This window comes from Macaca nemestrina, chromosome 15 (assembly GCF_043159975.1).
Source record: "Macaca nemestrina isolate mMacNem1 chromosome 15, mMacNem.hap1, whole genome shotgun sequence".
Lineage (NCBI taxonomy): Eukaryota > Metazoa > Chordata > Mammalia > Primates > Cercopithecidae > Macaca > Macaca nemestrina.
The window spans coordinates 38,797,507-38,812,441 of NC_092139.1; the positions used below are offsets into that span (position 1 = coordinate 38,797,507).

Below are 14,935 nucleotides of genomic sequence, written 5' to 3' on the forward strand. Positions count from 1 at the left end.
ACAGGTGGATCACAAGGTCAGGAGATGGAGACCATCCTGGCTAACACAGTGAAACCCTGTCTCTACTAAAAAATACAAAAAAACTAGCTGGGCGAGGTGGCGGGCGCCTGTAGTCCCAGCTACTCGGGAGGCTGAGGCAGGAGAATGGCGTAAACCCGGAAGGCGGAGTTTGCAGTGAGCTGAGATCCAGCCGGCTACTGCACTCCAGCCTGGGCGACAGAGCGAGATTCTGTCTCAAAAAATAAAAATAAATAAAAATAAAAAATAAATAAATAAACCAAATCATTTAGTTTGGTCAAAACCTTCTGATCTGAGCTTTGCTTGGCAACCACTCCCCAAGATAAAGCTTTATATATCACCTCACATATTCACTGTCAAGGATCAGGAACTCTAGACTACTGGACTCCCCAGTCAACATTCCCATTACCAAAAGTGCCTAATCTTGGAGGCTGCTTCACGTCACCCTCTCTTTGTCCCTCATTTCCTGAGTCTTTTTTTTTTTTCCCCTCCAACTACACTCGCTCTACTGGTGATCTCAAACAGCCCTCTGATTTTTAAGATACTGTCCAAATACTGACTCCCAAATTTCTATTTCCATCCAAGACCCACTCTTAAACTCTAGACACACACATGCATCGCAACTGCCTCCTCAACAGCTCCACTTGGATATTGAGTAGACATCTAACACTTGCTCTTCCCATAGCCTTCCAACTCAGCTGATGGCATGTCCATGCTTCTAGCTGCCCAAGTCCACACCTCAGAGTTAGGGAAAGTAGAGTGTGACCCATAATGCCAGCTACCTACAAACTAAGGTAGATCTGGGTACTGGGATTAAAGATATCATAAAATCATTAAAATGTTTTCTGAAATGTTTAAAGTTAACTCATTTTAATTCCAGGATTTGGATTTCAACGTTTTAATTTCTTTGGAATATAAGTCACCTTTTGCAAGCTAAAAAATAGAATCAAACTAAGGTGATCTAGTCCTCTAGGCATCCAAGCTGATCCTTGGAATCATGAGCAGAATGATGACATCATACAAGGTGCTAGCAATAGGGTTATAAACTCGAAATAATAACCACTTATCTACATGTTTCATTAGGAAAGAGCCAAAAGTCCAGCCATTAAAGGAATAATCTACAGAACATTTTGATTTACAAGGGACAAAATGATCCAAATTGTATGCTGTCCAATCTACTGGTGAACTGGATCAGAATGGGCCAAGGACTGTTAAACAGAGAAAGTATTTACATTTTGAAAACTTGCTCCGCAGGAAAAAAAAAATTCCTGGTTGCTGTCAATAAGAAAGCAAGTAAAAAAAACATTACAGATGAACTCACCGATCTTTGACTTTACTAAGGCCTTCCACTGGAACATGAAGGTAGGGATAAGTGTAGAGGATAATATACTCAGATATTTTTAAAATAAATTACTTAGTAATAAGAAATTAGCCATACTACATTCTTCCATTTGCTACAAGAGGAAATTGGCAATGAAGACTATTTAAAAGAAATGCTCAGCTCTACAGAGGGTGGTGGCAGGCAACACTTTTCCATTACAGAATAACCTCTATTCTTCCATGATACATATTCCTGTGGAAAAACTTGTCAGGAGCTCTTGCCAGGGCCAAGGGATGAAAAACAGAGCATGTCCTAATTAGCTACTGTAGGTTCAGTTAACATCTTTGGGAAGGACCCATAAAATCTGGCCATTATTTTCTTAAACATCTGCAAGCAGAAGAATTCCTTAGTCCTTAGCTATAGTTTCTGCTAGGTATCTTAAAGCTGGGACAGTTCCACTGTGACTCTTCTCCTCAGCTATTAGGTGGGTGCTAGTCATCAAAGTCTGGAATGTCATCATAGGAGTAACCACGGTAGCCTTTGGATGCGTAGTAAGCGATGCGCAGGTGGTAAAAACCCGGTAGGAACACCAGAATGCCAATGATCAGGACTGGAACGGCCCGGTCTGCCCCCTGGTGGCAGAAGGAGGCAAACACATTAGTATCGTAAGAGTTACACATTTTAAAGTAAAAAGTCTCATACCTAATCCTTAGATCAGTATTTTATACTCTTCAGTACATTTTCTTTGAGTTGTATACTACCGAGGGAAAAGGTTTCCTCCTGACTATAAATTGAAGAAAAACTACAAAGTACTAACAATTATAAAGAAAAAAATGACCCATTCTCATCCAGATATTTTAGCTTCTTTTCCTTTTTTTAAAGCTCTTAGCTGTGAACACAACATACTCTGTGTCCTGTGGCCAATATTATTAAAACTTCTTCATATATTTAAACTGTAAGGATGTGTAACATTCCACTGAAATGGACATGCCACAGTTTTACTTAACTGCCCCACATACAACTGCTGGACACTTTGGTTGTTTTTCACCTTTTGTAATTGTACAGCTACCACTACAATAAACTCTGTGTTTTTCTCAGAATTTCAGGGTTTTTTTTCTTTTTTTTTTTGAGGTAAGAGTCTTGCTCTATTGCTCAGGCTGAATTACAATGGCGTGATTACAGCTCACTGCAACCTCAACTTCCAAGGCTCAAGTGATCCTCCACCTCAGCCTCCAAGTAGCTGGGGTTACAGGTGTGAGTCACCATACCTGGCTAATTTTGTATGTTTGTTTGTTTGGTAGAGATGAGGTCTCACTATGTTGCCCAGGCTGGTCTTGAACTCGGGGGCTCAAGAAATCCTCCTGCCTCAGTCTCCCAAAATGCTGGAATTATAGGCTTGAGCCACTGCACCTGGCTGGCTGTGTTCCCTGTTGTGTGTTAATTATAGTCAGAATTGGTTCAAGACAACTTAGACACTGTGTATGTGGGGACAGCCCATGAGAAAGAACCAACTACTTTAGGTTTCTAAGGTTTCATATTGAAGCTCAACAGGAACGCCATCCAAACATAATGTAAGAAGGAACTGACTTATGAGGCACAGTGACCCCACACATATAACAGAATTGCTATTTCTCTCCAAACACTGACGGTACGTCCATGGCACTACACAGCTACAATGACAGCATGCTGCTCCAGCTACAGCCCTTTACCAATCAGGACCCTTGCATGCCAGGCTCAGCCATGTTGTTCCAAACTATTACAGGGCAAACTGTCTAATATCTCAGAGACCAAGTTTGTCTACCTGCTACCACCTCCCTTATAGGAACTATGGAAGTTTACTGTTGCTCAAAGGAAGAAAAACATATTTTGCCAACAGAGAACAAAATGCAAAAGAAAATCTTTTTGTTCTTTCTGCTGGAATCTGCTGTACTAGACATGAATATAAAAACAAAGATTCGGCCGGGCGCGGTGGCTCAAGCCTGTAATCCCAGCACTTTGGGAGGCCGAGACGGGCGGATCACAAGGTCAGGAGATCGAGACCATCCTGGCTAACACGGCGAAACCCCGTCTCTACTAAAAACACAAAAAATTAGCTGGGCGAGGTGGCGGCGCCTGTGGTCCCAGCTACTCGGGAGGCTGAGGCAGGAGAATGGCGGGAACCCGGGAGGCGGAGCTTGCAGTGAGCTGAGATCTGGCCACTGCACTCCAGCCTGGGCGACAGAGCGAGACTCCGTCTCAAAAAAAAAAAAAAACAAAAAAAAAAAACAAAGATTCAACCAGGAAAAAAACCCTAAAATCCGAATAGACAAACAAAGAGTAATGAGATTGAGGCCATAATAAAAAGTCTCCTAGCAAAGAGAAGCCTGGGACTTGATAGTTTCACTGCTGAATTATACCAGTTAAAGAATTAATACTTGGCTGGGCATGGTGGCTTATTCCAGTAATCCCAGCACTTTGGGGGGCCTAGGCAGGCAGATCGCTTGAGCTCAGGATTTCAAGACCAGCCTGGTCAACATGGTAAAACCCCGTCTTGACAAACAACACAAAAATTAGACGGGCATGGTGGTACACGCCTGTGGTCCCAGTTGCTAGCGAGGTGGCAGGATCACATAAGCCTGGGAGGCAAAGGTTGCAGTGAGCTGAGCTCGCACCACTGCACTATGCCTGGGTGACAGAATGAGACCCTGTCTCAAAAAAAAAAAAAAAAAAAAAAAAAAAAAGAATACTAATCCTACTGAAACTATTCTGAAACAGAAACAGACATGGAGAGAATACTTCCAAACTCATTCTATGAGGCCAGTTTTACCGATACCAAAACCAGGCAAAGACACGTCGAAAAAAGAAAAATAGGCCAATATCCCTGATGAACATTGATGCAAAAATCCTCAATAAGGAGGATAATACTAGCAAACCAAATTCAACAATACATTAAAAAGATTATTTATCAGGACCAAGTGGGATTTATCCCAGAAATGCAAGGATGGTTCAACTTATACAAATCAATCAATGTGATAAAATCATATCAGCAGAATAAAGGACAAAAACCATATGATTATTTCAATCAATACTAGAAAAGCATTTGATAAAATTCTACATTCAACGGGTGCAGTGGCTCACACCTGTAATCCCAGTACTTTGGGAGGCTAGGGTGGGCCTCACACTGACCATAATTAACACACAACGGGGAACATAGCCATAGGGGTGCAGTGGCTCAAGCCTGTAATTCCAGCACTTTGGGAGGCTGAGGCAGGAGGATTGCTTGAGCCTAGGAGTTCAAGACCAGCCTGGGCAACATAATGAGATCTCATCTCTAACAAACAAACAAAAAAATTAGCTGGCTATGATGACTCACACCTGTAACTCCAGCTACTTGTGAAGCTGAGCTGGGAGGATCGATTGAGCCCAGAAGATTGAGGTTGCAGACAGCTGTGATCACACCACTGTACTCCTGGACTGCTTGAGTCTAGGAGTTTGAGATCAGCCTAGGCAACATGGCAAAACCTCGTCTATATAAAAAATGAAAAAAAAAAATTAACCAAGTGTGGTGGCACCTGCTTGTGGTCCCAGTTACTTGGGAGGCTGAGGTTGCAGTGAGCCAAGATGGTGCCACTGCACTCCAGCCTGGATGACAGAGTGAGACTCTCTCTAAAAAAAAAAAAAAAAAACATACACTAGGGAAAGAACCAGTCTTTTCAATAAATGGTATCAGGAAAACTGGATATCCATATGCTGAAGAAGGAAACTAGACCCCTCAAATCTCCTACCATATACAAAAATCAAATGAAAATGGATTAAACACTTAAATGTAAGACCTAAAACTATGAAACTACTACAAGAAAACATGGGGGAAACTCTCCAGGATGCTGGACTGGGCAAAGATTTCTTGAGTAATGCCCCCAAAAGCACAGGCCATCAAAGCAAAAACAGATAAATGAGATCACATCTGGTTAAAAAGCTTCTGTACAGCAAAGGAAACAATCAACAAAGTGAAGAGACAACCCACAGAATGGAAAAAAATATATGCAAAGTATCCATCTGACAAGGAATTAATAACCAGAATATATAAGGAGCTCAAACTCTATAGGAAAAAAATCTAATAATTCAGTCAAAAATGGGCATTTCTCAAAAGAAGGCATACAAATGGCAAATAGGTATAAGAAAAGGTGCTTAACATCACTGATCAAAGAGATACAAATCAAGACTACAATGAGGTATCATTTCATCCCAGTTAAAATGGCTTTTTAAAAAATATAGACACGAGGTCTCACTATGTTGCCCAGGCTGGTCTCGAACTCCTGGGCTCAAGTGATCCTCCTGCCTCGGCCTCCAAAAGTGCTGGGACTACAGGTGTAAGCCACTGCACCCAGCCAAAATGGCTTTTATCCAAAAAAACAGGCAATAACAAATGATAGCAAGGATGTGGAGAAAAGGGAACCCTCGTACAAAGTTGATGGGAACGTAAATTAGTATAGCCACTACGGAGAACAGTATGAAATAGAACTACCATATGATCCAGCAATCTCACAGCTAGGTATATACCCAAAAGAAAGGAAATCAGTCTGTCAAAGAGATATCTGCACTTCCATATTTATGGCAGCACTATTAACAACAGCCAAAATTTGGAAGCAACCAAAGTGTTCTTCAACAGACAAATGAATAAAGAAAATGTGGTACATATATACAATGGAGTACTATTCAGCCACAAAAAAGCATGAGATCCTGTCACTTGCAACAACATGGATGAAACTGGAGGACGTTATGTTAAGTGAAATAAGCCAGGCACAGAAAGACAAACTTTCCAAGTTCTCACTCATTTGTGGGAACTAAAAATTAAAACAATTGAACTCATGGATATTGCAGAATGATGGTTACCAAAGGCTGGGAAAGGTGGGGGGAAATGGGGATGGTTAACGGGTACAAAAACATAGTTACATAGAATGAATAAGCTCTAGTATTTGATAGCACAAAATGACTAGAGAATAATTTATTGTACATTTAAAAATATAATAACTAAGGCTGGACGTGGTGGCTCACGCCTGTAATCCCAGCACTTTAGGAGGCCCAGGAGGGCAGACCACTTGAGGTCAGGAGTTCGTGACCAGCCTGGCCAACATGGCAAAAACCCGTCTTTACTAAAAATACAAAAATAGGTCAGCCGTGCTGGTTTGCCACTGTAGTCTCAGCTACTCAGGAGGCCGAGGCAGCAGAATCACTTGAACCCAGGAGGCGGAGGTTGCAGTGAGCTGAGATTGTACCACTGCACTCCAGCCTGGGTGACAGAACAAGACTCTGTCTCAAAAAAAAAAAAAAAAAAAAAAAAAAAAAATATATATATATATATATATATATAACTAAAAGTAAGCCAGGCGCAGTGGTTCATGCCTGTAATCCCAACACTTTGGGAGGCCAGGAGTACAAGACCAGCCTGGTCAACATGGCGAAACCCTGTCTCTACTAAAAATACCAACATTAGCCGGGTGTGGTGCCGCACGTCTGTAATTTCAGTTACTTGGGAGGCTGACGCACAAGAATAGCTTGAACCTGGGAGGCAGAGGTTGCAGTTAGCTGATATCATGCCACTGCACTCCAGCCTGGATGACAGAGTGAGATTCTGTCTCAAAAATAAATACATAAATAAACAAATACATACATAAATAAATAAAAGTATAATTGGAATGTAATACAAATGATGAATGCTTGAGGTGAAGGATACCCCATTTAGCCTGATGTGATTATTATGAATGCATGACTGTATCAAAATATCTCATGTATCCCCTAAGTATATACACCCACTATGTCCCCGTAAAAATTGGAAAAAAAATTGAAAAAAAAAAAAAAAAAAAATTGGCCAGGTGCAATGGTTCACACTGGCAATCCCAGCACTTTGGAAGGTTGAGGCAGGCAGACTGCTTGAGCTCAGGAATTAGAGATCAGCCTGGGCAACATAGTGAAACCCTGCCTCTGCAAAAAATAAAACAAACAAAAATAAATAAAAAATAAAATTAGCTGGGCTTGGTGGCACACACGTGTAGTTCCAGCTACTTGGGAGGCTGAGGTGGGAGGATCACTTGAGCCCAGGGAGGTAAAGGTTGTGCCACTGCACTCTAAGTTGGATGACAGAGCAAGATCCTGTCTCAAAAAAAATAGACCACTGGGGAACACACACACACACACACACACACACACACACACACACACACTAGAGCCTTGGCTAACATTTTTAAAATCTCATAGCTTATTCCCACATGCCCGTCACACACACACACACACACTAGAGCCTTGGCTAACATTTTTAAAATCTCATAGCTTATTCCCACATGCCCGTCACACACACACACACACACACACACACACACACACACACACACACACACTAGAGCCTTGGCTAACATTTTTAAAATCTCATAGCTTATTCCCACATGCCCGTCACACACACACACACACACACACACACACACACACACACACACACACACACACACACACACACACACACACACACACACACACACACACACACACACACACACACACACACACACACACACACACACACACACACACACACACACACACACACACACACACACACACACACACACACACACACACACACACACACACACACACACACACACACACACACTAGAGCCTTGGCTAACATTTTTAAAATCTCATAGCTTATTCCCACATGCCCGTCAGCTTACCCCTTTGCTGATGTAGCCTGACAGCAGGAGGGAGCCTATAATAATGAGAAAGGCGCCGATCAAAAACAGCACAGTGGCAAGTGCGATGGCCTTATAAGGGATCTTAGGAGGAGTTTTCTTAAACTGGAAGAGAAACAGAGACAAAAAAAGACAATGAAGAACATTATGCAAATACCTGGGTTCAAACATTTAATTAATTACTTTTAATTTTTATGGGGTTTTTTTTTTTTTTTTGCTTGTTTTGAGATGGAGTTTTGCTCTTGTTGTCCAGGGTGGAGTGCAATGGCATGATCTCAGCTCACTGCAACCTCCACCTCCTGGATTCAAGTGATTCTTCTGTCTCAGCCTCCTGAGTAGCTGGGATTACAGGTGCCTACCACTACACTCAGCAATTTTTTGGGTATTTTTAGTAGAGACAGGGTTTCACCTTGTTGGCCAGGCTGGTCTCGAAGTCCTGACCTCAGGTTATCCGCCCGCCTCGGCCTCCCAAAGTGCTGGGATTACAGGCGTGAGCCACAGCGCCCTGCCTAATTTTTATGATTTTAGAGACAGAGTCTTGCTCTGTCACTCAGGCTGGAGTGCAGTGGTGCAATTATAGCTCATTGCAGCCTCAAACTCCTGGACTCAAGCAATTCTCTTGCCTCAGCCTCTCAAGTAGCTGGGACTTCAAGCATATGCCACCATGCCCAGCTAATGTTTAAAATTTTCTGTAGAGACAGGGTCTCACTATGTTACCCAGGGTGGTCTCCAACTCCTGGGCTGAAGGGAATTCTCCCGCCTCTGCCTCCCAAAGTGCTGGGATTACAGGTGTGAGTCATCAAGCCCAGCCTCAAACACTTTAAAACAGGGAGGAGAGCTCACATCTATAATCTCAGCAATGTGGGAGGCTGAGGCAGGCAGATCACTTGAGCTCAAGAGTTTGAGACCAGCCTGGGCAACATGGTGAAACCTCATCTCTACAAAAAATACAAAAATTAGCTGGGCATGGTGGTATGTGCCTGCAGTCTCAGCTACTTGGGAGGCTGAGGTGGGAGGATGGCTTGAGCCCAGGAGGTGAAGACTGCAGCCAGCTGAGATTGCACCACTGCGCTCCAGCCTGGGTGACAAAGCCAGAACCTGTTTCAAAAACAACAACAACAAAAACGGGAGGGTAATTAAGAACCAAACTAGATGCTTTATGTGTCTTAAGTATGTCCTACCACCCAGTGCAGCTCTGAGAAATAAAAGGGACTGGCAAGAGATGCAAGAGATGAAGCTCTAGTTATTGCTCTCACAGTTACTCAAAGGAATCTCAGAGGAATGTCATTCACTCTAGTTTGAATCTCATTCCATAAATCATTCATTGTATCATAAGAAACTTTTTATAAACAAAAACAGAACTGACTTTATGGTCATTCATTTGTTAGACACATATTTATTAACTGCCTGGTATATAGATGGCTGTACTAACTTATGGGGATTTAACAGATCCTGTCTCTACAAAAAATTTTAAAATTAGCTGGGCGCGGTGGCACATGCCTGTGGTAACAGCTATTCAGGAGGCTGAGGTGAGAAGACTGCTCGAGCCCAGGAGGTCAAGGTGGCAGTGAGCCTTGACTGTGCCACTGTACCCAAGCCTGGGCAAAAGGGCAAGACCCTGTCTCAAAAAAAAAAAAAAAAAAAAAAAAAAAAAGGCCAGGCACGGTGGCTCACATCTGTAATCCCAGCACTTTGGGAGGCCGAGGCAGGAAGATCACCTAAGGTCAGGAGTTCGAGACCAGCCTGACCAACATGGAGAAACACTGTCTCTACTAAAAATACAAAATTAGCTGGGCATAGTGGCGCATGCCTGTAATCCCAGCTATTTAGGAGGCTCAGGCAGAAGAATTGCTTGAACCTGGGAGGCAGAGGTTGCAGTGAGCCAAGATGGCACCATTGCACTTCATTCAGCCTGGGCAACAAGAGCAAAATTCTGTCTCAAAAAAAAAAAAGGAAAAGAAGGCAATTTCAGTTTATTCCAAACCATTAATTGTTTGTTCCACATAGCAAGTACACCTGCCTTATGAACAAACTCAATTCAAGGTTAAGATTCAGAGACAAATTTTCTAAGGTTTGGCTCATGGTTGTGCCTGACCTAAGTGGCTGGAAGCTTTCCAGATCTTTCCAGATCTATTTTTATCTCTCCTTCAAATGTGGGTCCAAAGAGTAATTTATTTATTTATAAAGGATGGGTTCCTGCTACTTCCTCGTTGGCCCTAGTTCCACCTAGAATATTCTATTGTAAGGGGAAGTGCGTAAAAGGAGATGCTATAATAGTATTGACTAGTTTATAAATGGTTAGGGTAGGATACAAATTTAATAAATACTCTGTTTTACTTACTATTTATCACAAAGAATACCTTTAATAAATTGGATCTCATGACATCAGGAAAGAAGGAAGATTCCTACAATCTGCTGGCTTTAGCAATAAGTTTCTCCCTTAAAAGGTGAAGTGGCTTTGACTAAAGTATAAATAAACACTGATAAAAAAAAATTTCACCTAACGAAAATTTTAAAGTTCCTTAAAAAAAACAAACTCCATCTTAACAAAACACAATCTAGTTAGTTTCTTAATAAAGTAAATAAAACCTGTAACTACAAGGCTCTGGCATTACAACTAAAAATTCTTAGAGATGGACAATACTGGAATTGGTTTGAAACTACCCTGCTACAGCCCTCTTCTGCAATTATGGCTGAAAAGGTCTCAGAGCTGAGTTTTCCTCTTGTTGCTTCCTCTAATCCCTAGGGACAGTTAGCAAACCCTCCATTTGGAAGGTCTTCCAGCTAACTCAACAGAAACACAGCCAGCCAGTCTTGCAGTTCTTGTCTGCATTTACCTGAAGGTCAATGTAGCCATCGTCTGTGCTGGAGAGCCTTGAATATTTCACTTTACTACTGGGGATTCCAGTAGCCAGGTTGGTACGGGACGGCATCATAACACGCTGACACAGCTACGGTTTGAAAACAAAAAACGCTGTTATTGTCTGTAGGTGACAAAGGTGCATTAGAGCCAATGAGTTCAGGATTATTAGATGCTCTGCATTGGAGTTCTGGGCTGCCACGTCAGACTAGCAATGGGCAATTTACACTTCACTGTTAAATTTTCACTGTGTCAGAGGCATACGCATATGGAGAACCAGATATGCCTCTGACACAGTGAAAACATTCTCACTATATATTAAATATCTAGTCTGGTCTGTCCTTGTAGAATGACAGTGAAGATACTCACCAAGAATCACATTCCAGTTTATTCTGGCACTAAGATTCCCTGACTTTTAATTTTTCCAAAGTCACATAGAGACTAGGTAGAATAATGAGGACTTAAATCCAGGTCCACCTGACACCACAGTATTGCCTGTCCCTTGCTCCCACTTTTAAGAAAAAGCAAGAGGAGCATTCAAATGATTCTCTTGTTTGACAGGGAGGGAGAAGAGGGCAGGAAATGGAATACACTCACATCAACATTTTGCCTATTGCCCCTCGATAGAGATCAACCCTTTAATGCAAAAGATCTGTAAAGTTTCTTGCCGTAAATTTGTGGGGTTTTTTGTTCGTTCGTTTGTTTTTCTTGAGACGGTGTCTTGCTTTGTCACCCAGGCTGGAGTGCAGTGGGTTAATCTCAGCTCACTACAACCACCGCCTCCCGGGTTCAAGAGATTCTCCTGCCTCAGCCTCCCGAGTAGTTGGGATTTATAGGCATGCACCACCACGCCTGGTTAATTTTTGTATTTTTTAAGTAAAGACTGGATTTCACCATGGTCGCCAGGCTGGTCTCGAACTCCTTTTTTTCTTTTTCTTTGTGATAGAGTCTCACTCTGTTGCACAGGCTGGAGTGCGGTGGCGCGATCTTCGCTCACTGCTGCTTTCACCTCCTGGGTTCAAGCAATCCTCCTGCCTCAGCCTCCTGAGTAGCTGGGATTACAGGCATGCACCACCATGCCTAGCTAATTTTTGTATTTTTAGTAGAGATGGGGTTTCACCATTTTGGCCAAGCTGGTCTTGAACTTCTGACCTCAAGTGATCTGCCCAACTCAGCCTTCCAAAGCGCTGGGATTACAGGCCACCATGCCAGGACCCTTGTAAATTTGGATAAGGGACTGGCTATACTAGTGCCTCTAGAAGCGCCCACCTCTCTGCCCCATCCCAAGCACCAAAAGTAGTACTTCATTTTCCTAATTACTTCTGTACCAACCTTAAGAAATGGAACATGGTATAATATCTTACAATAAATTTTAAGGAAAGAAAGAAAAAAATGGAATAAAAACCTGGGTTCTTGTTCAAAATATTCAAAGCAGACAGCGATAATGAAATCATGGCTATTATGTCACCAGTTTAAGAGACAGTGGATAAGTCTGAAAAATCCTAACATTTAAATTAAGGCAATTTGTATTAATATGCTGGGTGTGGTAGCTCATGCCTGTAATCCCAGAACTTTGGGAGGCTGAGGTGGGCGGGTTACCTGAGGTCAGTAAGTTGAGACCAGCTTGACCAACATGGTGAAACCCCATTTCTACTAAAAAAAACCCCAAAATCAGCCGGGCACAGTGGCACATGCCTGTAATCCTAGCTATTTGGAAGGCTGAGGCACGAGAATCGCTTGAGCCTGGGAGACAGAGGTTGCAGTGAGTCGAGATTGCACCACTGCACTCCAGCCTGGGTGACAGAATGAGACTCTGTGTCAAAAATAAAATAAAATAAAAATAATTTTTTTTATTTGTCCACTTTTCCTCCATAAAGTAACAAAGCTGTATGATCAAAATGGATAAATATATTTTAGTCAAAGTTTTTAAATTCTAAATTCAAAAACATATCTTAAAAAAAAGAAAACTGGCCGGGCACAGTGGCTCACACCTGCAATCCTATGTAATCCTAGCACTTTGGTAGGCCAAAGCATGTGGATCACGAGGTCAGGAGTTCGAGACCAGCCTGGCCAATATGATGAAATCCTGTTTCTACTAAAACTACAAAAATTAGCCAGGCATGGTGGAGGGTGCCTGTAGTCCCAGCTACTCGGGAGGCTGAGGCAGAAGAATCGCTTGAAGCCAGGAGGTAGAGGTTGCAGTTAGCTGAGATCGGGCCACTGTGCTCCAGCCTGGGCAACAGAACGAGACTCCGTCTTAAAAAATAATAACAATAAAATGAAGTATTTCAATAAGGGCATAAGGGCAACATAAAAAAAGGACTAGTTTTTTTCTGGGTTGGCATTTTGAAAATTCATCATTATCATCATCACAATAATGGTGGTAAGTACTTACCTAGTCTTTGTTAGATGCCAGCTGTTCTAAGTACTTTGCACATACTTAATTCCAAAAATTAACAAATTGTTTTCTTTTTTTGGTGTTTTTTTTTTTTTTAGACGGAGTCTCGGAGTCTCGCTCTGTCACTCAGGCTGGAGTGCAGTGACCCGATCTCGGCTCATTGCAACCTCCGCCTCCAGGGTTCAAACGACTCTCCCGCCTCAGCCTCCCAAGTGGCTGGGACTACAGGCGCCTGCTACCATGCCCGCCTAATTTTTGTATTTTTAGTAGAGACGGGTTTCACCATATTGGCCAGGTTGGTCTCAAACTCCTGACCTTTTGATCCGTACGCCTCGGCCTCCCAAAGTGCTGGGATTATAGGCGTGAGCCAGTGTGCCCGGCCTAACAAACTGTTTTAAGTGGCTTGCAGTCAATGCAAAGTAACTAGCATAAATAATAATTGGTGCTAAATATTAGTGTCCCTTTTTATTGATTACATCCTGGTCTAGAAATCAAGTATTGAAAAATGAGCATAATGCTAATCTCTATACTTTTCAAAAAAGATTGGATCAAACTGCGTCAAATACTAGGTTTTTAGTGTTGTGATCCCGACTGCATTTAATTCTATAAAAGTTCAAACTACCAATATGTGTGGTTTTTGAAGGACTTTAACCACATCTAACTTGCACTTAGACTTTTTTGTTAAGTACGTCCTGACATTATTCATACATCCGCATCAAAACAACACATCGCAGGGGCGTGAGGGAGAGGGGAGACGAATGTTTACTCTTGGCAAAGAGGATTCTAAAAGAGGGGGAAAAGAAAAACGAGCATTTTCAAAGCATCAGTCTTCGTTCCCAACAGGCTTTTTACCAGCTCACCGCTACCCCCAAACTCCCTCAGCACCTGAATGTTAAGAGAGTTCTAAAAGCATCATAAGATGTTTGGCACAGTGCCTGGCATCACGCGTCTCTACATACGTTATTCTCCTGCCCGTCTTCAGACCTTGCCAGAGAGATAAATAAGAACCGACGAGAATTTAGACGTAAAACAAACTGTGCCAGGGAGGACGAATGCCCCACACGGATGACTCGGAGCTTGATTTAGGCGGGAAGCGCGGTCTCGGACACGCCCAGAGCCCAAGAGGACGGTTCTGTCCCCGCCCCGTCGCACACACGCCTTACCGGAGCGCCGCGCCAGGCCGCCCGCACACCCAGAGCTCGCCCACGGTTGGCAGCGCAGGAGGTCGCATGGTACGGCCCGCTTAAGGGCCACTCAGCCCGCCCCAGCCGGGATCAGTGCGCCGGAAGTGGCGTGCCGGAAACAGGCGCGTCGGAAGTTGCGTCTCCGGAAGCGTTTGTTTCCTCAACCAGCTTCCCAGGCTATCACTTACCGAGTATCAGCTGCAGGAGGCATCGGGGCTGCACGGGCCGAATGCTGATTCGTGGGTTTTGTTTAGGCAGCCACGACCTGTGCCCGCCGCCGGCTACCTCCACTGTGGCAGGCGAGCACCTAGGGTCCTCGCCCACCTGGGTCACCGTCAGGCCCAGGGCAAGCCAGCTACGTGGTTTCTCCCTTCCTTAGAACAGGGGCCAGGCTAGAGAGCGCCATGGCTTCCCAGGGAGGCAGAAGCC

General features: G+C 43.2%; 1 protein-coding gene across 4 annotated transcripts; it reads right to left on the bottom strand.

Annotated features, from left to right (window-relative positions):
* Nucleotides 1-871: 871 nt before the first annotated feature.
* On the bottom strand, nucleotides 872-14,621 carry LOC105481562 (transmembrane protein 230). 4 transcript variants are annotated; one of them, XM_071079637.1, is made up of 5 exons: nucleotides 14,486-14,602; nucleotides 13,075-13,180; nucleotides 10,902-11,015; nucleotides 8,047-8,169; nucleotides 872-1,971 (listed from the first exon to the last, which is right to left on the bottom strand). In XM_071079637.1, exons 1-5 carry the CDS (start codon nucleotides 14,551-14,553, stop codon nucleotides 1,831-1,833), a joined length of 552 nt encoding a protein of 183 aa, XP_070935738.1. In that variant the 5' UTR covers nucleotides 14,554-14,602; the 3' UTR covers nucleotides 872-1,830. The 4 variants fall into 4 exon arrangements, with proteins under 4 accessions (XP_070935738.1, XP_070935735.1, XP_070935736.1 ...); XM_071079634.1 differs by lacking the exon at nucleotides 13,075-13,180 and having other exon boundaries at nucleotides 14,486-14,621; XM_071079635.1 differs by lacking the exons at nucleotides 13,075-13,180; nucleotides 14,486-14,602 and adding an exon at nucleotides 14,282-14,454.
* Nucleotides 14,622-14,935: the final 314 nt, after the last annotated feature.

Coding starts and splice junctions, on each gene's coding strand:
- LOC105481562 (XM_071079637.1), bottom strand. CDS start 14,553: ATGCGACCTCCTGCGCTGCCAACCGTGGGCGAGCTCTGGGTGTGCGGG. Junction 11,016..13,074: donor CTTCTGCCTCAGCCTCCCGA/GTAGCTGGGACT, acceptor TTCAAACCGTAG/CTGTGTCAGCGTGTTATGAT. Junction 8,170..10,901: donor ATGGCTACATTGACCTTCAG/GTAAATGCAGAC, acceptor TTTCTCTTCCAG/TTTAAGAAAACTCCTCCTAA.